This window comes from Hylobates moloch, unplaced genomic scaffold (genome assembly GCF_009828535.3).
Source record: "Hylobates moloch isolate HMO894 unplaced genomic scaffold, HMol_V3 SCAFFOLD_5, whole genome shotgun sequence".
In the NCBI taxonomy this organism is placed as follows: Eukaryota; Metazoa; Chordata; class Mammalia; order Primates; family Hylobatidae; genus Hylobates; species Hylobates moloch.
In genome coordinates this window covers 29,655,200-29,681,244 of record NW_026652280.1, presented here as the reverse complement: position 1 = coordinate 29,681,244, position 26,045 = coordinate 29,655,200, and the positions used below count along the sequence as shown (strand labels likewise).

At 45.6% G+C, this 26,045-nt stretch overlaps 1 protein-coding gene across 3 annotated transcripts in view; it reads right to left on the bottom strand.

Moving 5' to 3' along the window:
* Positions 1–26,045, bottom strand: part of MYO5B (myosin VB) — a 374,136-nt gene that overhangs the window by 84,062 nt on the left and 264,029 nt on the right. For all 3 annotated transcript variants that reach the window (XM_058438377.1, XM_058438378.1, XM_058438376.1), the window contains exons 16-18: positions 25,865–25,962; positions 19,133–19,219; positions 1,726–1,837 (exon numbers count right to left, since the gene is read on the bottom strand). In XM_058438377.1, the coding sequence (XP_058294360.1) occupies positions 1,726–1,837; positions 19,133–19,219; positions 25,865–25,962 (297 nt within the window). The remainder of the gene's footprint in view (positions 1–1,725; positions 1,838–19,132; positions 19,220–25,864; positions 25,963–26,045) is intronic.

Here is a 26,045-nt window from a genome sequence, read left to right as displayed (position 1 = left end):
TAGACAAATGAGAAGGCAGCCACATGGCAGAGTGGGCTACTCACAGGCCCTGAAATCAGCTGACCTTTAACAGAGATTTTTCTTGTCCATAAAAAGTAAGATGTTAAAATGTGGACACTGATAGGTGGACCACAGCAAAAACCTCAATCAACCGGAGTCCAGCTAACTATAGCCCTTGATTAACCAGCCTGTTACCCTCTTACCCTGTTAAAAAAAAAAAAAAAAAGATGGCATGGCAAGGTGGGCTAGTATTTAGGCTCTCTTTTAAAAAGGCAAATTTAAAGCTATGCATACATTTACTATAATATTCTGCACTGTCTATAGCTAGACTTGAGCAGCTAAGATGCTCAGAAGATGGCTGCGACACATTTACAAAATAAAACATGACCTTAGATCCTGATCATCTGGCAATGAGCTACTCCAGATGAACAGATTTTCTGAACAGAAAACTTGAAAAATTAAAATTTCTGAGGTAATTATTTTTATTGCCTTGTTCAAGTGATTTTTGATATAATTTAACCTTTATCGAGCCATTAATGATCATACTCTGCTGTAATCCCTGAAATGTCTGGCACCATGGAAATGTTTAAGGATTTGCCCCTCACAAAAGGCCCCAATAGCTCTGCTTCTATAGTTCTCCAGTCTCAGCTGTCAGGTGTGAGTTCAAATTGTTTCAATTAAAACATAAAATCTATTACCTTACTTAAAACAAGTATCTGGGGGAGGGCCTGAGGCTGGTGATGCAACCAGCTAGATGCAGCAGCTACCTTCCCCTCTGCTAGCTTCAGGGCTAGGCCTGGGCTCCACATCAGAGCCCTTACCCAGGTGTACCAGATGGGCCATGCTATGTAGCCCCTGAGAACTGGAGAAGCCAGAGATCCTGAGCCGGCAGCTTGCAGTTAGGAGTAGCCTCATCATAAACTCAAGCAAGCTGTACAAAGAATTCTGTTGGGGTTCAGTCAGGCTGGTGGGAAAAATGTTAGAGATAGTTATAGAAATAGAAGCAAATCTTCTTGGAAGGCCTAGAAGTTAGCATAACTTTGGTAACAGATCTGGCTGAAGGTGGCCTGATCCCTTTACCTTTAGACAAACAAATTAAAATAGTAATAAAGAAAAGCAGAGTAGTTTACCTAGCTAGCTTGTTTACTCATTAATCTTAAGACTAACCTTTGATGTACCTTGGTTGTGTAAGTGCCTTTTTATTCGGGAAGTCCACAATGTCAATTACCCTCTAGTGGTGTTGACTCAAGCTTTTGTTAATTAATCTTACTGAATAAATGCAAGTCTGACTAGCTGATCAGATCAGGGCCGACTGGCAACTGTTTACAGGACTCAGCAGAGAGCCTGTAAGTGGCTCAGACCCTCAGCTGGACTGGCAGAGCAGAATATCTGTGTGTCAGTGTACTTTATTCATCCGTCGCTGGGTGAGGGGTCTGCAAGGGACAGACTCCCTGCAGCTGGTGCCCTCGAGAGGAGCACTGCCACAGAATTCCATTTTCTATGCCTGCTGAGCTGTGAAAAAGGTTGGGAAGTGCTCTAGTTAGGTGAACAGGTGCTTTTTTTTTCTAGTCACTGATGTAGGAAAATGGATTAATATCCCAGAAATAGATTCAGTAAGAAGGATGAAGACCAAAAAAAAAAAAAAAAAAGTAGATAACAACGCCACCCCTTCAATCTTTAGGGGCCCTGGTCAGGCCTCTCCTGGAGCTGGGCTGTGTGGCTCACCTTGATGAGGTTCTCGAGGACAGACCTGCAGATGGCCTTTTTGTCTGTGTTGGCGAGCTCTCTCTTCTTGACCAGCACCCGATACCGGTTGAAAAAGTCATGGTAGGCCCACCTGGAGGGAAAGCAAAGGGGTGTCAGGTGACACATCCTGCCTCTTGGCCACACAAAAGCCATGAGTGACCTCAGACAGTTCCCCATGGGGTAAACACTGTGGCACAAAGTCATTCTCAGAGCAGCAGAACAGTCCCAGGGGAGTTTTGTCCTCCCCAGGGCCCTCCAAGAATTTCAGTGTGAAGGTGATTCTTGGAATTGTGGCTGGAGGGCTGGAAAAAAGGTGAGTTTTGAAGATACTTTTTAGAGGACTAATCCGGAAGTTTATGCCTGATATGGTTTGGCTGTGTCCCCACCCAAATCTCATTGTGAATTGTACCTCCCATAATTCTCATGTGTTGAGGGAGATACCCAGTGGGAGATAACTGAATCATGGGTGTGGTTTCCCCCATACTGTTCTGGTGGTAGTGAATAAGTCTCATGAGATCTGGTGGTTTTACAAGGGGTTTTCCCTTTCACTTGGTTCTCATTCTCTTGCCTGCCGCCATGTAAGATGTTCCTTTGCTCTTCCTTTGTCTTCCGCCATGATTGTGAGTCCTCCCCAGCCATGTGGAACTGTGAGTCCATTAAAGCTCCTTTTCTTTATAAATTACCCAGTCTCGATAATGTCTTTATTAGCAGCATGAGAACAGTCTAATATACTGCCCAAGCATGCAGTGCTCCACTCCTCAGAAGCAGGAGCCTTACCTGGAGCACAGCTTTATTTTCAAATGTTGGTTTTCTTATAGAATACTGCTCATTGTAAACAGCTTTTTAAATGCAGAAATATGTACATTAACAAATAACAAGTGGCTGTATCCTAATCCCTGGAGAGATAACATGGTTTATGTTTTAATCAGTATAGAAGGAACCATTTTTCTCCCCAAAGTAGATTTTGCTTGTGATTTTTTTCTGATTATTAGAGTAATACAGGCCCACTGTAAAGAAAATGTCCAGCAATTCACATAATTAAGAGCATTTACAACACCCCTACCTATGTAGGTGAGTGCTGTTTTGGTCTGTGTGGGAGGGGAATCTTTAAAGAAAGCCTTAAGTTTTCCCCTTGGCCTCTGAAATGATCTCTACTTAAACAAATGCAGTCTTTCCGATGAGCAAATCTGCTACTTCCAGGTAGGGTCTGTCCCTTTCTCATTAAGGTGGTCTCGATTCATACATATGCTCATTCTCCTGAAACTGATTCTTCTTTCAATTTTTGGGAGGTATTCAACAACTTCTTCATATAGTCATGTAGTGACTCAGCACAATCCCTACTCTAAGGAGACTGAATTTTCACTCTTCATCCCTCTGAAGTTAAGTCCAGCCTATCCCCACTTTCTCTGTGTCCTCAGTGGAGGTGTACAGGCAGCCCCCCACCCACTCTCTTCTCCTGAGGCATGTGCTGTCCATAACCCTCACGTGGAAGTAATTTATATAACTGTCCAACTACCTGATATGGACAGGAGACAGGGAAATACTGGACAGAAGAGGACGGTTCCCTGGCAAAGGCCCTACCCTCAAGCCTGGATACCCGTGGCCCTAAATGAGGATGGGCATTCCTGTTTTTGCGACCAAAAAGTTGCCTTTTGGCTCACCACACCCCCTATCCTATACCCATATAAACTCCAAACCCCAGGCTCCAAAGGCAGATAAGGAGACAAAGAGACAAGCAGATCAATGGCAGAACAGCACGACAGAAAGAGAGAAGAGAAAGAGCATCTGAACACTGACAGGGGTTCACCTGGGGGTGGTGGGAGAGGAGTTCAGCCACTGGATGGTGAAACTCCAGGGGAAGATCATCTTCCCACTCTATCCCCCGCTTCCAGCTCCCCAACCATCTCGCTACGAGTCACCTCCACCACTCAATAACCACCCCCCAGCAACCATCCTTCAAGTCCATGTGTGATCCGATTCTTCCAGGACCCTGGACAAGAGCCCGGGTACCAAGTGGGCACTGAGCTGGTTAACACTTAAGCCATCCACCGATGGCAGAGCTAAAACAGCACTGTGACATAGGGGCTTCAGGAGTCGCAGGCTCCCACCCCTAGATGCTGCTGTGGGGCTAGAGCCCTAAAGGGCTTGCCCCGGTTCCTGCACCTGCCCTTCTGCCTGCTCCCCATTCCATAAGGGGTTTGAGCTTACAGCAGCAAACAGAGAGCCACACCCCCGTAGCACACCCTGTGAAGGGGGGCCAGGGAACTCTCCCATCTCATACTCAGGTAAACTCACTATTTTGAGATATTAAAAGAGAGTAAGTGGATTGTACCCCTTCTCCTCGAGCACTTCTGCCTTTTAAGAGGGCCCTTTAAAAATGTTGTCCAAAGAAACAAGGTAAAAGTTTGGCCAGGTGTGGTGGCTCACACCTGTAATCCCAGCACTTTGGGAGACTGAGGTGGGTGGATCACTTGAGGTCAGGAGTTCAAGACCAGCCTGGCCAACATAGTGAAACCCTGTCTCTACTAAAAGTACAAAAATTAGCTGGGCATGGTGGTGGATGCCTGTAGTCCCAGCTACTCAGGAGGCTGAGGCAGGAGAATCACTTGAACCCGGGAGGTGGAGGCTGCAGTGAGCCGAGATCATGCCACTGCACTCCAGCCTGGGTGACAGAGAATTTGTCTCAAAAAAAAAAAAAAAAAGAAAAGAAAAAGAAACAAGTACTGTGGAGTATCACATACAGCTTTGGATTCAGCTGCAGCATGGTGAGCAGTAGGGGCACACCGTGCTCTGGAGCAGGTTCTCTTAGAGCTCCAGATCTTCCAGCATTGCGGCCATTGGGTTCCTAGGAGGCCTTGTCCCTCCCAGCAGCCTGGGATGAGAAGGAAAATGGAGGCTGAGCTCCTTGTCTTTCCCCCTCCTCATTGCTCCTTTGCAACACTTTTCCTGGTCTGGTGGAAGATGTCTAACACAGCCATGGGTCTCAGAGAAGGGGTGAGTATAAGAGCAAATAACAAAATGACATCTCTCCCTTTTCCTTTTTTTTCTCTATGTAAAATGGCTCCTTACCATTATAAAATTAAGTTTGAGCTATAACTCACATACTGTAAAATATAGCCCTTTGGAGTGTACAATAATTGTTAGTATATTTGCAAAGTTGGGCAACTATCACACCCTATTCTGCCCTATTCTCCCCTCTTCACAGATCCTGGCAACCACTAACCTACTTTGTCTCTATGCCCGTTCCCTCTCTAATTGGTCCCATCTGTCACGCACGTAGTGGCACAAGGGAACAAGAGCCCGTATTCTGCTCAGAGCTCATGAGTCTTCACAAGGCCCTGCTCATCAGGTCCATGTGGATTCCCTTCAGAAGGAAGGGTGCAGGGCACTTAGAGCACTGAGGCCTCTGTCTTATGGCCTGGGAAAGGGCTGCTCTGCCCTTTGCTCACTGAGCAGAAACTATTTCCTGTCCCTCTAGTAGTGGAAAGACTGTGAACCAAACCCATTGAGTCACTGATTAACAGGAGGCTTTAAAAATGGAAACATTTAAGTTTATTTGCCTAGCTATATGCTGTTTTAATTATTTTATCATGTACAGCAAATATCCAGAACACTCCTAAGCCCTGACCCATACTTGAACAACTTAATGCAGGAAGCCTGGGGAAAAGAGAGCCAGAGCCGACAAACTGCCCATCCGATGTGCGTTTTAACACATGCCAGCATGGCTGAATTTCTCCCAGGCTCTTCCTGTCTTGGCCCCCAAGTTTTAAATATAGATACTTCTCTTGGGGTAAGATGGATTTGGGTAAGAATCAGGTGGAAGAAACCATATGAGAAAGGGCCTCACAGAGTCAGAGTCCCCTTGGTCCCTGTGCTCGCCATCCATCTTTGGCTCTTTCGGCTTTGCTGACCCACCCACTCAGGTGCAGGCTCCCCTTTTAAAGCTGCCCTGCCCTTTCCTTCCATGTGTCTGAGGGCATTGCCCACATTATGCACCATGGTTATTTGCGTACACACTTGTTTTAGTTCTCCTTAAGAGTTTGCAATTTCACTGGGGAAATAATTAAAGCATCATTTAGCTGGGCTAAAAACCTTAAATGCTTCTAATTTGAAAACCTCTTACTGCTGACAGATCCATAACTCAAGGAAATTACTAGAGTGAGGAGCTGTGGCTGCAAAGACATCAAGGCCAGTACAGGACGAGCCTGCAGAACAGAAGGACAGAAGCCTGGCTCTGATGCCGGCCAGCAGTGTGACTGGGGCCAGTCCCAGCCTAGATGCCTTCCCTCCCTTACCTGTACAGTGGAGAGAACATCACCCACCTCATACAAGCACCACAGGGCTTTAAAGAGTAGCCAGGGAGTTCAGGAGACGGGGCGTATGGAGAGCTCCAAAGCTTCCAAAGAACAGAATTCTCTTGTTTCCTGCCTAAGCTACTCCCTTCCCCTTTTCTTACAAAGGTGTCCTTCACGCACAGCTGTACCACAGACAAAGTGTGCAGAGAAGCTGAGGGGAAAGGAGATGCCAGCTCCTGTGTGAAGGCAAACCGTCCATTGAGAAACACCACCATCGCTTTGTGGCCGTGAGGGTGGGGACACCCTCAGGAGAGACCAAGAGAGGTTGGTACCCACTATGGGGTCTGGGCATAAGGGCTGTAAAGATGTCACTCCCCGAAGGACCCAGCATCAAATGTGAATTCTCCTTTCTGTGGATTTCTGTGAGAAAACCCTCAGAGATAAAACTCTCACAAGAAAGGCTCCCTCACCTTTAAGAGGAAAATCTTCGAAGTAAAGCTCAAGAGAATTTGTGATTCTTTTTCCAAAAATAGAACTTTTCAAAGGGGCTTTCTGATTTGGTGGGGACCTTTGGGTGTGTGTTCACTGCAATCACCTAAAGCTGGAACAGCCCACTCATGAAGACCACGGGCCGTCCAGGGTTTCTCGAGGCTGCCATGATGGAATCTCCCCCTCTCACAGCATTTCAGCTATTCCCGAGTCCACTGTGGGACAGAGAGCATTCCACCTCGTGTTGTGGATATGTTCGTGCAGAGGCAGCTCCTCTGCGAGACTTGCACCTCCTTCAAGTCTCTCTCTGATCCACGTTTAACCCTTACAGCACCTATTGTCATGGTGTCTTTATATTCAGTTTCCAATTACAGTTTTAAAAATGGGTATTCTCCTGACCATTCAACACGTTAAACCTTTTCTACCAGTGTTTCTCACAGAGGGTGCTACTGGCTTTGGGGCAGCACCCTTGGGTGTGGGACAGTCCTAACACCACGCAGCATCTTTGGATCATTATCCCCGACCCCATTCACTGAGACATCAAAAATGCTCCCAAATGTTTGTAAAACATTTAATCCAGAACATGGTTTGTAAAACGTTTACTCCAGAAGAACAGGACACCTTCTCGACTTCCATCGCCTCCACAGCACGACCCCCACCCTCATCAGATGGCCATGGAGACGTCTTTCCCCACTCGGTGTGGCTCTGTGGCTCACTGGCCAGGAGGCGTCTTTTAACCCAGTCACCCAATCCTGGCTTGGCTGCTCTTCCATTCCATTCCACATTAATGGTGGGAGAAGAGCCCTCATCCCAAGTCTAGTGACTCCAGGAACATAATTCTTACTCAGCCCTGCTCTCCCTGGATTCTGACTTGCTTGTCAGGGGCCTGGCTGAGCATTCTGGACTTCAGTGGCATGCTTCCTCCAGAATCAAGGCCTTCGTCACCTGGAGCACCTCTAGCTTGCTGGGGAGCAGGCACCCTGACAGGGTCAAGGAGTCACAACAGGGTGAATGGGAGAAGCTCAGGACCTGTGACTGCTTCCTGGTAGGAAGAGGTAGAGATCAGAGACAGTAACAAAGGCCTATATGGGATGAGCCAGGACAGGCATTCAGCAGAACCCACCAGTCTGGAAAGATGTTTCCTTGTAATGAGCTCCTCAGGCTCAAGGCAGGGAGTGGTAACACGGCTGCTAAGAATGGTGCAGGAAGCACAGTAGCTTTGGGATGTTGTTTGGCTAACGGAGCTCCCATATAGAGCCTAACACCGGATTTAACCATCTGCACGTGCAAATATTCTGCAGAACAAAATGCCTGCTTGCAAGGGCCCCAATGGACCAATGTGGACAGATGGTATGGAGCTGCAGAGTTACAGCACTTTGTGCTGCTTCTCCCTCGGGCATGTTTCCTCATGAGGGGACTGGCTGGATCAGACAAACCCTAGAGTCCCTCCAGTAAGACCACGGCATAAGGCTGTAAGTCACACAACTTCTATGACATCAGTCCACAAAAAGAATCCCTAAAGATGTCCTGATGGGTAACCTAAGTTTCCCTTAGAAAATGTTAAAGAATCCCTCCGGGCTCTTCCGGTCAGAATTAGGTGGGTCAACCCATCCTTTTAGGTACTCCACTACACCATCATGCAACCTAGATGGAGGATTCCTGGTCACATGGAGGTGGAATGCAAGAGGTATGCTTCTTTTCTAGTTAAACAGCCTTACAGGAACCTATGAGCCTCAGTGGGACTTTGTTCCCTACAAGGTCTCACATGGAAACCAACAGCAATTTGTGGTGCAGAATTGTTTGGCCATGCTGTGAGGCATACCTACCAGGACCAACAGGCTCTCTCTGGATATTGAGACATGGATAATCTTCGTTATGCCACCAAGCAACATACACTTCTTTTCCTTTTTGAAGGAACAAATCAGCAGAGAAATAGATGATGCTGGATACAAGAGTTTCCCTTGGAAGTGTACTAAGGATGGACAAAATTTCTAAAGGGACGTAAGAGGCCAAAATCAGAGAAGAGAGGGACACCTTTTCAAAGGCTCACAGGAACAGGCATCCTTAACCTGTGGACATGCGGTATGGTGGCTCTACCCTTTTCTATCTGGAGGACTTGATCTGATTACTTAACTTTTCTCAGGTATATTTCTTTATCCCTTAAATGAAGTTGTCACTGTCTACCTTGCCTTTCTCAATGATCAGTGTGATCCTTTCAACAAATGGTCCTGGGACAAATGGATAAATGCATACAAAAGAATGAGACTGGGCTTTTACTTCACATCTTACACATAAATTAACTCAAACTGGATCAAAGTCCTAAAACAGTAAAACTCTTGGAAGAAAACATAGATGTTAGTCTTTGTGACCTTGGGTTAGGCAATGCACAACTTAATGCAATGACACCTAATGCACAACCAAAGAAATAAACAGATTTCTTCAAAATTAAAAGCTTTTGTGCTTCAAAGAACGCTATTAAGGAATTGAAAAGATGGTTCACAGAATGGAAGAAAATATTTGCAAGTCGTATGTCTTATAAGGTTCTCATATTCTTAATATATAAAAAGAACTCCTATAACTCAACAAGTAATCCAATAAAAAAAAATGGGCAAAGGAGATCAATAGACATTTCTCCAAAGAAGATGTACAAATGGCCAAGCACATGAAAGATGCTCAACATCATTAGTCATCAGGAAAACGCCAATCAAAATCACAAGATACCTCTTCACACCCACCAGAATGGCTATAATGAAAAGGACAGACAAGAACAAATGTTGATGAGAATGCATAGAAACGGGAACCCTCATGCACAGTGCTGGTAAGAATGCAAAATGGTACAGCCACTGTGGAAAACAATATGGAAGATCCTCAGAAGAGGAGAGTGTTACCACATGACACAACAATTCCACTCCAAGGTATACCCTCAAGAGAAAAAATGTGTCTACACAAAAACATGTACACAAGTGTTCATAGCAGCATTCTTACTTCCCCAAAAGTAGAAATGACCAAACATCCATCCACTGATGAACAGATAATATAAAATGTGCAGCATCTATCTGATGAAATAATATTCAGCAATATAAAGGAATAAACTACCGATGGATGCTGCGCATGGATACATCTTGAAAACAGCCCTGAGAGAAAACAGCCAGACACAAAAGGACACACATTATATGATGCCATTTATATGAAAAATCCAAACTGGGCAAATCTATAGAAATAGAAAGTAGGTTAGCGCTTGCCAGGGGCTGGGAGCAGGGACTATTAATGGGCACAGGGTTTCCTTTGGGGTGATAAAAACATTCTGAAATTAGACAGAGGTGATGGTTGTATAACTCTGTATATAATGAAAATAACTGAAATTGCATACTTTAAAGGGGTGAATTTTATAGTAGAAAAATTATATCTAAATTTTGAAAAGATAACATGATGAAAACATAAGAGGTTTGTGGGTGGCCTTTATAAAGTAATACATATGATTTTTCAGCTCTGAAACTCACAGAGGGGTTCCTAGTGCAAAGATTGTCAGGTGCTCACCCAGCACTCACACCATCAGAAACACTCCATGTTTGCCTTTCCCTTTATCCCCTAACTATGTCCTGGGCCTCCTAGGGGAACACAGGCTCAGCCCCATTAGTGGCCCTAGAACTGAAGCCTGAAGAACTTTGTTGCAGAGGGAAGGAAACACAATTCCTCCCCACTGGCTCCGAGTTGGAGCTGAGACACAAAGCGAGGACACAGGAAAACCCAATCCATCCTAACACTGCCTGGATGTGACGAAGTGGCTTGTAGTTTATCCAGGGGCCAACACATGCCTTCAGGGTAATAATTTTAAGGCAGGATGCATTTTTAAATCACCTGGGGAAACTTGTCAAAATGCAGATGTTCAGGACTCAGTCTCAGGCTCTGACTTAATAGGTCTGAGGGGGCCCAGCTTCTGAGACTGCTGAGTATGTCCTCATGACTGACGTGCAGCCTTGCGTGAAAACCCCTGGGTCAGGCTCCAGTCCAAAGGAATGAAGACAGATCTCAGGCAAAAGAGCCAGACCCAAAGGCTGTGAGATCCTGAGATAATGACTCATATCACTTCAAAATCAGTTCTGTATTATTCTTCCTCTGTGGGATGTTTAATAGCAAGGGAAGTAACTGTGCGTCTGTTTTAAATTCAACCATGATTAAATAGGGAGAGGAAGCAGGCCACTTCTAAAGCTTCCCTCTAGTTCTCCAATCTCATGCTATTTACTCTTTACAGGATTGGGGAGAAGGAAGTTGGGGAAGAAGTGGAAGTCTTTTCAGAAAGCACCACTTTTATCAAGTGAAGGTGGGAGGATGTGGAGGAGAACTCAAGTTCATGCAGAGTTTTTTTTTTTTTTTTTTTTTTAATATCAACATTGTACATTCAAGTAGTCCCCCCACCACACACACACTTTTCGGGGTAAGCAGTATTTGCTTCACAATTTCTCCAGGACACAAAGCTGCTGACTCTCTGGAGAGGGAGACAGATGACTGCACAGGCACGAGACCCAGGAGCTGGGTGACGGGTGGACAAGCCTCTCTTCCTGGGCAGTGCATTTATCACAGGGCTTTATGTGCATAACAATGGACATATTTCTTAGCCACTGCACAGCATTTCAAATTGAGTGATACATTTTCATTTTAAATCAGACTCATAGAGAGTCGTAATTCTCAGGGAGGATAAAAATAGACAGGTATAGGGAAGCCCGAGGGCAGGCTGAGGAACACCCGGTAGCCACTGCTGTCCTGCAATGCTGCATTCCTGCTCTCTGGCTTGGTGGGTTTTGGTGGCAACCGGCCTGTATTAATTTGGGGAAGGGGGGTAAGAATTCTTCTTCCAGGGCATCAGTAGGCTGGATGCAGGAACTCTGCTGAAAAAGCCCTCTGCTCGGGCTCTTGGGAGCAGCCCTGTGGATAATTCATCACAGGCTTCTGCAGTCCTGGGATGACACATTTTCTTTTCCTTTGCCATCTCCCTCACTCTGGCTGCTTCCACACAAGAACTGTTGGAGATGGCATAAATTGTAATTCCCTTAATCAAAGAGGGCCATTGAAGTTTCTTTTGGAAACAGCTGTGCAAAGTTGTATAGTTACTTGACAAGCTAACATGAGCTGAATCACTTCGCTGTGTTGTTTTCAGCAGCCAAAGAGCTGAATTTTTGTAGAAAACTCCCAATTTATCCAGCACCCAACTCAGGTCCCTCTGGTCCCATGAAGGTCTCCTAAAGTCAGATCAACAAAATAACTGCTCAACTCCACACTGAAGCTAGCACACATTATGCTTGTATATTTCCTTCAGTAGCTAACACCTTGTTGGGCACACAGTATCCACTAAACCTCACTTGCTTTATCCCCAGAGATAGTAGGCATATACAATCTCCTGGATTAAGCAGTTAGGTAGCATTATTATTTTAATCAGTGACATCACTCCAAATTGCTACCATGATTGGCAGATGGAGAAGATTAAGCAATGGTGCTGAGTCGAAATATTACAGGTGTAATAGCGTCCCACCCTCTCACCACTCATCCTCAAAGTAAATGCCATCCTACATGCTGTGGCTTGCTTGTGGTGACAGGAAAAGGATTAGGCTCTGGATTAAATGGTGAGGATGATTCGACTGCAGCTCAATACAGTACTAACAAAAGTGACACAAAACACAGTGCCTCTTTCCAAAAGTTAACATTTCAAATAGCAGTTTGGGGAGGGAATCCTCTCTTTGACCCTTTAGCAAAGCCTGCTAAGATGGCAAATGCCAGGAGGATATGGAAGGCAGCATTCTAGATCTAAGTCCACACATTTAATTCACAGAATTAGAGAACAGTTGCTGTGATACCAGAAATACAGTCATTCCTTCCTTCCCTACAATTTCCACAATACCTGTAATTACAAAAAGAAATGGTACAAATGCACCTGTAAGTATCTGCTAGAAAAAAGTCCAAAACAATTAGAATAGCAGTAAAAGACAGCTATCAGCTGCCCCTTAAGAGGCCAGGGGTTGTGGGCATCTTGACTCTGCTGGCAGCTCTGATTCGCAGCGAGGTGGAATGAACAGTAGGAGAATCCATTTTCCACATGGGTCTAAAGACTTTGGGGAAATGCATTCTTTTAGCTGCTAAAAATGAGGTTGCCTGGATGAGGCAAAATCACACCTGGTCTCCCAGCATGCTACAACTAGAGGAATAAGCAGTAGGAACAGGGCAGTGAGCGTCCAGAGAAGCCCTCTGTAACTTACTGTGGCTCCTAGCACCAGGCATCAGTGTTGCTCCCTGGCAGGCAGTCTCTCCACCCTTCAAGGCCCAGCTCAAGTCTCAACTCCTCAGTGAAGCTGCAGCTCCTCCTGCACTTGCACTACAACCTTGCATCTGGTTATATGTTGTTCTGTTTCAATCTCATATCACTTCCCTGAGACTGTGAGCTCCTGCTGGGCAGGGCCCATGACTTGCATCTTTCATTCCCTCCCAGGAAGCAGCACAGGGCTAGATGATCAGTGCAGGATGAGATGTGGAAGAGAAAGATTCCCGGGAGAGAAGGACACCACAAAGGCCAGAAACTGTTCTCATTCTACAAAGAGCCCATGTGAGCCCCTAGAAGCAAAACCTTCTCCCCACTGGCTTCCCCCTCTAAAACAGACCATTTTGCATGGAGACAGCAAGACCAGTAGGAGTGTGGGCGACACACACTGTCACTCTGATTTCACACAGTGAGGCTTCAAGCTAGCTCAGACAGTGAATCAGAGGTGGCAGAGATGTGTATAGACCTCTGCCTGAGCATGGTCTATGGTTAACCACATCAGATCCAACTTCTAGCTCCTCCCTAAAGTTCTCCAAGGAGAAACCCTTGAAGCAACATCCTGTGAGGTCTGTTGTTCTATTATTGAACAATTCATTCTGTTAAAAAGTTCTTTGTGAAATCAGTGGCCCGTTATATACTGACAGGGGTCCCAGAGGCTCCACCTGCCTTAGAATATCTCATTGTCACATGCTTCCCTTGTTTCTTCTCCCCTGCTTGACATGGTCCTAATGTTCACACCTCCTACCTGACAAGTCCTCCATGAGCACCTTGGGTCTCTCTGCTCGCCTCCAGACCTCTGCACTGTACAGCACAGGATGATTGTGAGGACCTGCAATCCCTATTTTGCTTGCACAGTGATCCTCAACAGTTTAACATGGGACATTCAGCTCCCATCTGTTTTGACAGACTTCTTTACATGTTTTTTAAACTGAGCTTTCTAATTGCTTGAAGAGGTCTGGGAATTTCAGAATGCTCTTTTCAGGTGGCCACACATGTTGGGATTTCACAAAAACACCACCAGAAAGTTCTGAGATAGACACATTCTACCCAGATAGTTACACCCATAGGGAGGTAGCTTCTTGTTCATATTCCAATAAGTAATAAATATCTTACTAAATGCTCAAGTGTCCAGTGCTGGCTGAGAACTCTAGATACGTCATCTAATTCCTTACAACAACCTACCAAGTGAGTATCATCATTCTCTTTTAGGATAAGGAAACCCAGGCTCATTGAGATTAATTTACTTCTCCAAGGTCACCCAGCCAAGAAGTGTGGGAGTCAATAATTGAATCCAGGCCTGACTCCAAAGTCCAAGAATTCAACTACCAGGCTCTTTCAGCTCTCTGGCAGGCCACAGTTCTGAAGTCTGGACTCCCACAAACTGGAAAGAGGAGGGAGTTTTGCATTGAGTCTCAGGTTTGGAGCCAGCCCCAGAGGGCAGTCTCTTAGAATCCTGCTTCACCCCTTCCTCCTCTGATAAACCTTTGCTGGGATGGTAACACTTCCTGCACATAAGGAGTAAGATGCTTGGCAGCAGCAACAACATAGCTTGGGGCAGAGGAATGGCAGGTCTAGGCCTAACTCAATCACCAACCAGGTTGGTAATCTTGAGCAGTTCACTTCCTTGTCTGTGCCTCACTTGTAAACATGCACTTTACATCCTGATGCACCCATCCCTATAGATAACACTGAACTATGACCATGCCACAATGTCCCTTCTCCCACAAATTGCCCTCTCCCATTTTCCACCCCAAGTTATTTCATGAAAAAAACAAAAACAGTGTATTGGTCACAACTGTAAAACAAAAATAAAATTCTAAAGCCCCAACTGTCTGAATGGATCCCTCCTTGCAGCCAAGGGCATTCCAAAGTTAACCTAAAACACTAGTTCAGGCCATGCTGGGAATGCCTCATTGTACCCTCCTCCCTTTGGAATTACTAATAGAACAGACTCTAAATCTGATAAGAAACGTTTATAATCTATTTTCTCTGAAGCCTGATACCTGGAGAGTTCATCTGCACGATAAAACCTTGGTCTCCACCACCCTTTATCATAACCCAGACAGTCCTTTCTATTGATAATATCCCAACCAATTGCTAATCAGAAAATCTTTGCATATGCCTCTGACCTGGAAGCCCCCACCTTCCAGTTGTCCCACTTGTCTGAACCAAACCATTGTATATCTTACATGTGTTGAGTGATGTTTCATGTCTCTCTAAAATGTATCAAACCAAGCTGTGGCCTAACCACATTGCACACATGTTCTCAGGATCTCCTGAGGGCTGTGTCATGGGCCATTGGTCACTCATATTTGGCTCAGAACAAATCTCTTCAAATATTCTATAGTTTGACTCTTTTCATTGACACAACCCATTGAATTGATATCCTAACCCATAAATGGGTTGCAGTGCACAGTTCTTAGAAACAGTGGAGAAGGAAATGTGTTCTGTAGGTGTGTCCTCTCCTGGAAGCCTGGCAGATACAAGAGCCAGGAGCAGGAGTGCAGCCAGCTGCCCGTGGAAGATGGTTTGAAAACAAGTAGCTCCACAGCTCCCTAAGGTCCTCTTCTAGTTCTTAAATTGGATGAAGATATATCTGATCTGAACCCTGGGCTTGTAAGCAGGCAGTGAAAGGCAGTCTAATTTGTCAGACTAGTGGTTTGAACTCAAAACTGAACTACTGCACCCGTTGCCTGAGCCCCATCCCTTCGATCAAAAGGCCGATGTAGGAGACTGTAAGGCAGACTGGGAAAAGGAGTGCCAGGCCTTCATCTAAGTTGACAAGCTTGGCCCATCTCATTAACAGAGTTGTTAGCTATTTGTGTTCAGACCCTAAGGTCAAAAAATGAGAGGCAGCCCCAGGACATTCTGTCCTTTTTTCTAAGCAGGGACAGATGTGGTTGAAAAGAAAATAACAACAGCCTTCAACCTAGCTAGAGCGGTTCATCCTGAACAATGCTGGGACCCGCTGGGTTTTGAAAAGCTGCCCGGGTGTTGCAGATTACTGACAGCTCTTGTACTTTCCAGGTCAAATGTAAATTCCTAATTCCATCAGCAGCTTCTCAGGCCAAACATTTAGGAATTGTTTGTGGTTATGTTGTTTATGGGTAGTTAACCACTGCATATGAAATGGTTCCTCCACTAGAGTGGGAAAGTGCCAGGTGGAGAGAAGACAGGGAGGAGGAGAGACCCATATCACATCCCTTCATTCCCACTTCTGGTTCCTTCCACCTTCTGATACGAGCGAGTTGTTAGGACAGAAGGTCCCAGTGGGACAGGCTCTGGGCTGCTACACTGTTCAGCTCAGCTCCAATTAATGGCAGATGTTTGGTCTACATGACGCTGGTAGGCAGTGTGATTCACAAGAGCTAGTGGGGTCACCAGCCACCCTTCACCCCTATTTCAGGCAAGTGTCCAGAGGGCATCCAGTGTTGGCATAGCTCCAACAAGCTCTGGACTGGTTCAGTGGCTTATCCGCAAAGCAAATCAGAGCATGATAGTTATTTTTTAACTCAAAGAAACTTTATTTTCCCACCACAGATTTCATTCTATACTTAAAAGTTAAAGGATTCTATTGAGGAATGAATGGATAAGCAAAATGGGGTATATCCATACAATGGAATATTACTCAGCCCTAACAAGGAAGAAAGTTCTGACACATGCTTCAACATGGATGAAGCTTGAAGGTATACTAACTGAAATAAGCCACTCACAAAAGGACAAATACTGTATTATTCCACTTATATGAGGTTCCTGGAATCACCAGATTTACAGAAAGTAGAAAGGTGGCTGCTAGGGACTGGGGGAGAGAGAATAGGGAAATATTGCTAATGCCGCAGTTTCAGTTTTGCAAGATGAAAAGAGTTCTAGAGATGGAGGATGGTAATGGTAGCACAAAAAAAGGAATGTACTTAATACCACTAAACTGTACACTTAAAAGTGGCTAAGATGGTAACCAAGGAGGTGAAAGACCTCTACAAGGAAAACAACAAAACTTTGCTGAAAGAAATCATAGATGACACAAACAAATGGAAACACATCCCACGCTCATGGATGGGTAGAATCAATATTGTGAAAATGATCATACTGCCAAAAGCAACCTACAAATTCAATGCAATCTTCGTCAAAATACTACCATATTTCTTCACAGAACTAAAAAAAAAAAAATCCTAAAATTCATATGAAACCAAAAAAGAGCCTGCATTGCCAAAGCAAGACTAGCAAAAACAAAACAAAACAAAACAAAACCCAAATCTGGACACAATATATTACCCAACTTCAAACTGTACTGTAAGGCCATAGTCACCAAAACAGCATGATATTGGTATAAAAACGGGCGTATAGACCAATGGAACAGAACTGAGAACCCAGAAATAAGGCCAAATACTGACAGTCAACTGATCTTTGACAAAGCAAAAACAAAAAGTGGGGAAAGGACACTCTTTTCGATAAATGGGGCTGGGATAATTGGCTAGCCGTGTGTAGAAGAATGAAATTGGATCCTCATCTCTTACTCTATACAAAAATCAACTCAAGATGGATCAAAGACTTAAATCTAAGACCTGAAACCATAAAAACTCTAGAAGGTAACATTGGGAAAACCCTTCTAGACATTGGCTTAGGCAACGACTTCATGACCAAGAACTCAAAAGCAAACACAATGAAAACAAAGATAAATAGATGGGACTTAAACTAAAAAACTTCTGCACAGCAAAAGAAATAATCACCAGAGTAAACAGACAACCCACGGAGTGGAAGAAAATCTTTTCAATCTATACATCCAACAAAGGACTAATGTCCAGAATCTACAAGGAACTCAAAGTCGCAAGAAAAAATAAAACAATCCCATCAAAAAGTGGGCTAAGGACATGAGAAAACAATTCCCAAAAGAAGATACACAAATGGCCAACAAACATGTGAAAAAATGCTCGACATCACCAATTATCAGGGAAATGCAAATCAAAACCACAAGGGGATACCACCGTACTCCTGCAAGAATGGCCATAACTAAAAAATCAAAAAATAGATGTTGGCATGGATGTGATGAAAAGGGAATGTTTTTACACTGCTGGTGGGAATGTAAACTAGAACAACTGCTATGGAAAACAGTGTGATTATTCCTTAAAGAACTAAGAGTAGATCTACCATTTGGGCCAGGCATGGTGGCTTACGCCTGTCATCCCAGCACTTTGGGAAGCTGAGGCAGGTGGATCACCTGAGGTCAGGAGTTTGAGGCTAGCCTGGCCAACATGGTAAAACTCCGTCTTTACTAAAAATACAAAAAGTAGCCGGACGTGGTGGTGCACACCTGTAGTCCCAGCTACACAGGAGGCTAAGGCAGAAGAATCACTTGAATACAGGAGGCAGAGGTTGCAGTGAGCCCAGATCATGCCACTGTACTCCCACTATTAGGTATCTACCCAGAGGAAAAGAAGTCGTTATATGAAACGGCACATGCATGTTTATAGTAGCAGAATTTGCAATTGCAAAAATATGGAACCAGCCCACATGCCCAGTCAATGAGTGGATAAAGAAAATGTGGTACATATATATGAAGTACTACTCAGCCATAAAAAGGAACAAAATAATGGCATTCACAGCAACCTGGATGGAGTTAGAGACCATTATTCTAAGTGAAATAACTCAGGAACGGAAAACAAAACATTGTACATTCTCACTCATAAGTGGGAGCTAAGCTATGAGGACGCAAAGGCATAAGAATGATACAGTGGACTTTGAGGACTTGGGGGAAAGGGGGGTAATGGTGAGGGATAAAAGACTACACATTGGGTACAGTGTATACTGCTTGGGTGATGGGTGCACCAAAATCTCAGAAATCACCACTGAAGAAGTTATTCATGTAACCAAACACCACTTGTTCCCCCAAAAAACCTACTGAAAAAATTTAAAAAGTAATTAAGATGGTAAATACGTACATTTTCCCACTGTTACAAAGGGTGGGGGAATGGTAAAGGGCACAAGGTAGGAGTTGAGAGAAGGGGAAATCCTCTTTGCAACTCTAGCTAGCTCATCACTTAGACCAATGCCAAAAATCTGAAATCTGAAAAGGACTTCAGAGAAAAGCGGCCAAGAGGATGTGACTGCTAACCTTCCCAATTTTTCAGGCTAATGTGAGAGTCTCATTTCCATCAGCATCCTGCTTGGGCCTCAGTGTTTGGGAACCGTTTTGAAGGATCTGTTTCTGGCTGACTGTACACAAGAGGGCTCCCTGGGGAACCAAACTCTGGCTGCTCTAGGGCAGCCCCAGGAGGCAGCTGGCGGGCACGTTAGTTACCTGGATGGGTAGCCAGCTGCACTGATTCGAATCGTCTCCAACACCCCGCAGGCTCTGAGTTGCTGCACTGCTCTCTTTGGGTCAAAGCTGCCAAAGGAGAGAGAAAAAAAAAAAGCAAGACAAGAGATGAGTGGCCACATTTGCAAAAAAGACACAAAAAAGAATCTTTTCCTGCAGCATGTGAAGTACCTGCTGTCACTGAGTTACAGCTCATCAGGCACCCTTGAGCTCAAGTCAAGGATTAGGCATAGACTAAAAGACACCAATGTGCAGGCACCTGAGCCATCTCAGCATCTTCTGTTCTGTGCCTGAGGCTTTTGTGCACATTCTTATTATCACCTGGGATACCCTTCTTCTTTGCCCACCTGAATCCTCCCCACCCTCCAAGACTCATCATTCCTGCTCCTCTCCAGAACCTGCTCTTACTGTTTTCATCCACATGGGCATGCATCTTCACTCACTGTCCCAAGCATATGCGCTTAGCACCATTATTTGGCTCAAACATTACAAGGTGAGTTTTAGACTAGGGAGATCTGGGTTTCAATCATGACATGGTCACTTACCAGCTGGGTGTCTACTTTGGGGCAAGTCACTTCAGGTCCCCTTGGGCCTCAGTACCCTCATCCATATAATGGGGGAAAACAGCAGTACCTATTTTATCAGGTTAGTGTGAAGCTTAAATGTAATGGTCCCTGAAAGCAGGTGGAACCGTGCCTAGCACTGCATAGCGCACATACGTTGTGTATGTTGTTAGCTATGATCACAACAGCTGTTCAGTTAAGAATCATGTAGATGAACTTCATTTACATTATTACAGATTACTTTCCAGTCTTCAGAGATATGTGCACCATTTTCAACCACTTACATGTCCTACAAAGCTAAGGCTAGCACTCCAAACCCAGTATGTTTTTACACATATATTGAGTATGGCACTGTAGAATAAAAAGCCAGATGCTATGTGAGCTTTCTGAGTATCCCCGCTTGAAGAGGAAAGTTTATACAAGACAGTACGTAACAAACATGGTGAAAATACCAAAAGAAGCCAGAGAGCAATTGTCTGAGGTTGTTAAACACAAATCATAAAAACTAATAAGAAGGGCCGGATGCCGTGGCTCACACCTGTAATCCCAGTACTTTGGGAGGCTGAGATGGGTGGATCACGAGGTCAGGAGATTGAGACCATCCTGGCTAACACGGTGAAACCCTGTCTCTACTAAAAATGTAAAAAATTAGCCGGGCATGGTGGCAGGCGCCTGTAGTCCCAGCTACTCGGGAGGCTGAGGCAGGAGAATGGAGTGAATCTAGGAGGCGGAGGTTGCAGTGAGCCGAGATCGCGCCACTGTACTGCAGCCTGGGCGACAGAGCGAGACTCCGTCTCAAAAAAAAAAAAAAAACCACCAGTAAGAAGAAAAAAAAGAAGGCAGAGAGCAAGACATCACCGTTGTCTAGGGTAAGCAGGGAGTCTTCATAGAGAAAGAATTAAGGCACCCTAGAATTAATCACTATTTTTAATTTGCTAAGATTACTGCCCCACTCCATGAGAAGGGATGAGGAACAAATGCTCCCTTTCCTTCTGACTGTCCTGCAGCTCAGCTGGAGCCAAGAGTCATGCTTCTTTTCCTCCTTTCACTCTGGGACACGGTGCTTGATAGATGGTGCCCTAGGGTTGCCTGGGCTCAGTGGGTACTTGGCACTGGAAAACAGTGGGCATTTTCCAAGCAACTGATGACTGCAAGATGCTACCTCACCCCAGGCAACACTCTGCATTGCACATCAGCCCTGGGTCTCATCCCATGAGACCCACACTCTCCCCTCCAGGCTGTGCTCACTGTGGCTTCATTGCTCCCCTCTGCCCTCCCGAGCCCCACTTTCTTTCCACACCCAGCTTCTCCATAAAATCTTCCTGACTCCTCCAGCTCCAACAGTCCATGGCACTGAGCATGTGAGGCACAATGGAACATTGATTTACACAGCTCTGAACAAAACAGTTCCTTCAGAAGACATCTTTCTAACTAGAGTAAAAGCCCTTTAGTGCAAGGGTCTTACAGGACAGCAGGGAGTACGTGCTGAGCACCTCACTGCCTGCCCACCCTCTTGCTCCAATGCCCCCTGTGGTTGCTCTGCCACAAGAGGAAGCACAGTTCCAGGATCCAAGGGGGTCTTCATCACCAGGGGCGGCAATGACCAGTCATAAGCAGCTGCTCGGCTGCCCATGACTGCGAGTGATCAGAAGCCTTCGGGCTGCGGGCTCCCCTGCTCACAGGCTCTCATTGCTAAAGCTGTCAGCCAGGCCCTGCATCATGAAGGCAGAGCGGACACCCCTGTGCTTTGGAAAAGACATCCTATGGTCTGCAGACCACCTCCCCAGGCACTCTGCCCCTGCCCACAGCAGCTGTGTTCCCCAGGCCAGCCACCGGCTTCTTTCCTCTGCTCAGCATGACCACAGGGTCAAGTTCAGCCCATTGCACACACCGGGGATGGCAGTGTGTTCAGGAGCATCTGGGACCCTTAGGTCCCACGTGGGCTACGGGACCAGCTGGGGATCTCTTCTTCTTCCAGGACCTCCTACTGTTTCCTCATGGTATTAATAAAATGAGCAGAAGCTCATTGAGAACCCCGTCATTCCTTAAAAGTACTGCTCCTCCTCCCCATCTGTCCCCTCCCTCTCTGTTCTGGTATCCCCACATCATGCTTCCTGACCTCTGGCATCCCATTTCAGTCCTGTTGAAGGGCCAGGCAATGGCTCACTGAGTGCTGGTCCCCTCCTCTCATATAGCACAGCATGAGTTTTTGAGGGCAGGGTTGGGGACATCGGTTTTCTCTTAAGAGTCTCCACACATCGTGCCTGGAGCTGGTCCCCAGAAGGCACCCGGCACAGAGTTTTTGAACTCAGCCTTAACATTCTTCCCTCTTCATGACCAGTTCAGCAAATCCCCTCCCTTTGCCACACCTGTTCTGTCCTCCTGTGATGGCAACACTGCTTTCCCCTGTGGTCTGGGGCAAAGAACTCAGTGTGGCCTCCGCTCTGCCACTAACAGGTAGTGTTACTTTGGGCAAGACACAGTCTCTCTGTACCTCATTTTCCTCATTTACTCAATGAGAGCTCAACATATCTGCCCAACTATAAAGCAGTGGTGGCCGTAATGACTATGTTACAAAAAAAAAAAAAAAAGAAGAAGAAGAATGCTTTTAGAAAAAGCTAACAGACACTATACAAAGAAGATATTGCCATCACCTTTCCCTGTTCACATACCCCAAGGGGATGTGTGAGGCCAGCTGGCCTTCTGTACTTCCTCTCCCCAACAGTAAAGAAAACCCACCGTCAAATGCATCTCTCAATCCGCCTCACTGCATTCACTATTAGATGACTAGGAATGGAAAACCAGCCCTCCTTCTATTAAATCTTGGAGGACCACAGCAATGACAATTAACATAGAAAAATCGCCAAAGATATAGAAGGTCACAGTGCTGAAACTGAAGTTCATGCTTTCCTCTCCCAATAGGATTAGCAGACCCTGGAGCCTGCTGGATGCAAAGAGAGGATCCCACTGTGTTAGAACCGAGCCCTACCTCCACAATTGCCCACCATGGAATTGATTTATCCATGGGCTGCAAGCTCCCTACCTGCTTCCCCAGGCTCAGCAGCATCCTGCAGTCACATCTCAGAACTCTGAGACTCCAAGACCTGGGCTGGCCTTCGGAAAACCAGTGACCGGGTCCTCCACGAAGCATTCCCAGGTTATGACACCTGCCCCAGGCCACTGCTGCTCTGGATACTTCATCTCTCTCTTGCCTCTGCCCTGTCAGCACTTTCACAGAGCCACTGAAAGCCACTTCTGTGGCATTGCCAGTTACTTGTGACAGACAATTCCTTAAGCATGGGGGACATGTCTTATTGTCATTCTACCTGTCCTAGCCCAGTGCCTAGTAAGAGGTATGATAGATGTTTCTTGAATGAAGAAAGCAGAGGAAAAAGACTTTTGTATAGGTCATGCTATCAAAGCATTTAATGTGGGACAGGAGTCCTCAACTGGAGGCAATTTTGTCCCCAAGGGAACATTTGGCAATGTCTAAAAACATTTTTAGCTGTCACAATGGTGGGACGCTTGTTGCATCTAGTGGGTAGAGGCCAAGGATGCTTCTCAACATCCTATGATGCACAGGACAGCACCCCTTGCCCCAGCAAAGAATTCTCTGATTCAATATGTCAGTGCTGCTGAGGCTGAGCAACTCCGATTACAAGAAATGGGTGGAGAGACACAGAAACTTCCTTCTAGGATGATGTAACTAATAACTGTAATCATATAAATTTTTATACTCTCATGAATAATTCCTATTCAGATTCTTTCATCAGGATACTTACTTTTATTTTTTGAGAGACAGTCCTCCTCTGTCACCCAGACTGGAGTACAGTGACACAATCATAGCTCACTGCAGCCTCAAACTCCTGGGCTCAAGCAAGTCTCTCACCTCAGCCTCTGGAGTAGCTGGGACTATAGGCATGCACCACCATGCCCAGCTAATTTTAAAATTTTTTGTAGAGGTTGGGTCTCGCTATATTGCCCAGGCCGCTCTCAAACTTCTGCCTCAAGTGATCCTCCTGCCTTGGCCTCTCAAAGCACTGCCATTACAGGCATGAGCCACCACACCAGGCCCTCACCAGAATTAACAGGTAAGGAAATGAGACACAGAGAGCAAAAGACTAGCTTGCGACTGGCCAGATCAGCAGTGAGCTCAAACTAGAATCCAGGTATCATGACATGGTCAGTATTCCTCCTACCTTTTCTTTGTATTGGGAGGAAGATTTTGGTTCTGAAGGTAAGGGAGTGTCTTGGAAAAGTGGGACCTCAGGACTAGAAAGTCCCCAGTGTCTTCTCTCATTTGAGAGGGGAGACCCAGCAGAGTAACTATTCCACAGCAGGGCCATGCTCTGACGAGGGAAGGGCCCAAGGCCATAGCTGGTCTGGCCCAGCTGGTATAGAGCCCTCATCTCCTCTCCCCTGGGCCCTTTACACCACTCTGCCCTTCACACAGAATCTGAGTCTTTCACACACACTACGCTTCTAACAGCCTCTTCTCTTCTGGAGTCAGCTGGTAAACAGAAGCCACCCAGGGGGGATTCCTAAGCATGTCTCAGAGATTTAGAGGAAGGGAAGAGCAAGCAAGCAGCACACTGCAAAGAAAACTGATAACATTCTGTCTCCTTAACCTTTCACTGCAAAGAAAACTGGTAACATTCTGTCTCCTTAACCTTTTCCATACAGAGCCCATCTGAATGGAAGCCAAGCTTTATTAAATGACAGGAGTGTAGAAGGCAGTTCAGATATTCAGTGTGAGAGTCAAAATTGTCAAAGTAAGTTATTTCACAGAAAGAAATTATACTAGGCCCGAAACAGAAATCATGGGGGAGGAAAGATGGGAATAAGGTGCTTAAAAAATTAAAAAATACACCTCCTCTGGCCATAGGGAATAGCATGCGTGAAGGCCCAGAGCAGAAGAGACTGCAGAGCTGAGTGAAAGGATGTTTTTTTAAAGGTTTAAGGTAGTATTTCAGGCAAGAAAAGAGGATCTGGAAAAAGGTGAACAAGGAAGAGAAAAGGGAGACCAGGGTGACGAACTTGCATGGAGACTTCATGGGACTTTGACATCAGTTAGACACTGGGAAGTGAAGGAGACAGAAGAATCAAGGGTTAAACCATGCTGTATGGTGGCCACTAGCACCTCGGGGTATCCAAAATAAATTAAAATGAAATAAAATTCAGAATTCAGTTCCTCACTCACACTGGACAGGTTTCAAGCACTAGATAGCCACGTGTGACAAGCGGCTCCCACACTGGATAGGGCAGATGACAGCACATACCCATCATCACAGGGATTCCCCCTGCACAGCAGGTTAGAGAGACTCTCAGGCTTCTAGTCTGGGAGATCAGGTCTGGTGGGTGGATGAGATATCAGGAAATGTTATGCCTCTTACTACAACAAAGACCAATTAAAGAGGAACCATTCTTGGGGGGTGGCAGGAGATGAAGAGTGTGGTCTCAGATGTGCTGAAGGCAAGGTGGATAATGAAGCTGTAGTAGGCTTGCACAAACACTTGTCGGGAATTTAGTAGAAACCAAGATGTACAAAGATCATTAAGAGTTCTACAGATTAGGGTGAGGTCAGCCACATGAGCATGGACAGAACTGGAATAAAGTTTCAAGGTCAGGGTAGAAGCAAAAGTTGGATCAGAGTAGGTTGAGTGAGGAAAAGGGGAGCAAATGTGGATAATTCTGGAAGCTCAGCAGCAGAGGGGAATGTGAGAAACAGGACCACGTTCATGTCCTATCGTCCAACACTTCATGTGAGGTCTTGATTCTTCAACACAAGAAAAGCCTTTCCTGACCACTCCAGCAATCTTTCCAAGTCTGAATTTAACACTTACTATGAGATGTACTCATGGCTACATTTAACGTTCTCTATTTGATTCAAGCATGCACATTTCTGACCACTACTATAAGCTGCATGGGATTGGGGAACGGCATTTTTTCTCTTGAGACCTCTGGACAGCAGACAGGTGGCACTCAGCAAGTGTCTGTCAGTCTGTCTGCAGCAAGTAAGATGTCTGGAGAGTGTAAGTCCAGTTGGTCATCATGCTGAAGGCCACAGACCCCCAGGCAAGGCCTGGCCCACCCTGTTCCACCTGAACCCCTAAGGCTGGGCTGGACAGGCTAATGCCCAGCAGGCACTTACTGAAAGGGGAGCTTCTCATCGTTGGGCTTGATGCAGCGGACGTAGTGAGGTGTCGTCGCATTCAGGGTCTCCATGAGCAGATGCAGGGAGGTACGGAACTAGAGAGACAAAAGCCAGTGCTTGGTTATTTTTAACAAGTTGTGGATGTGTGATAAAGAAAAACTCACATATGGGTGGTGGT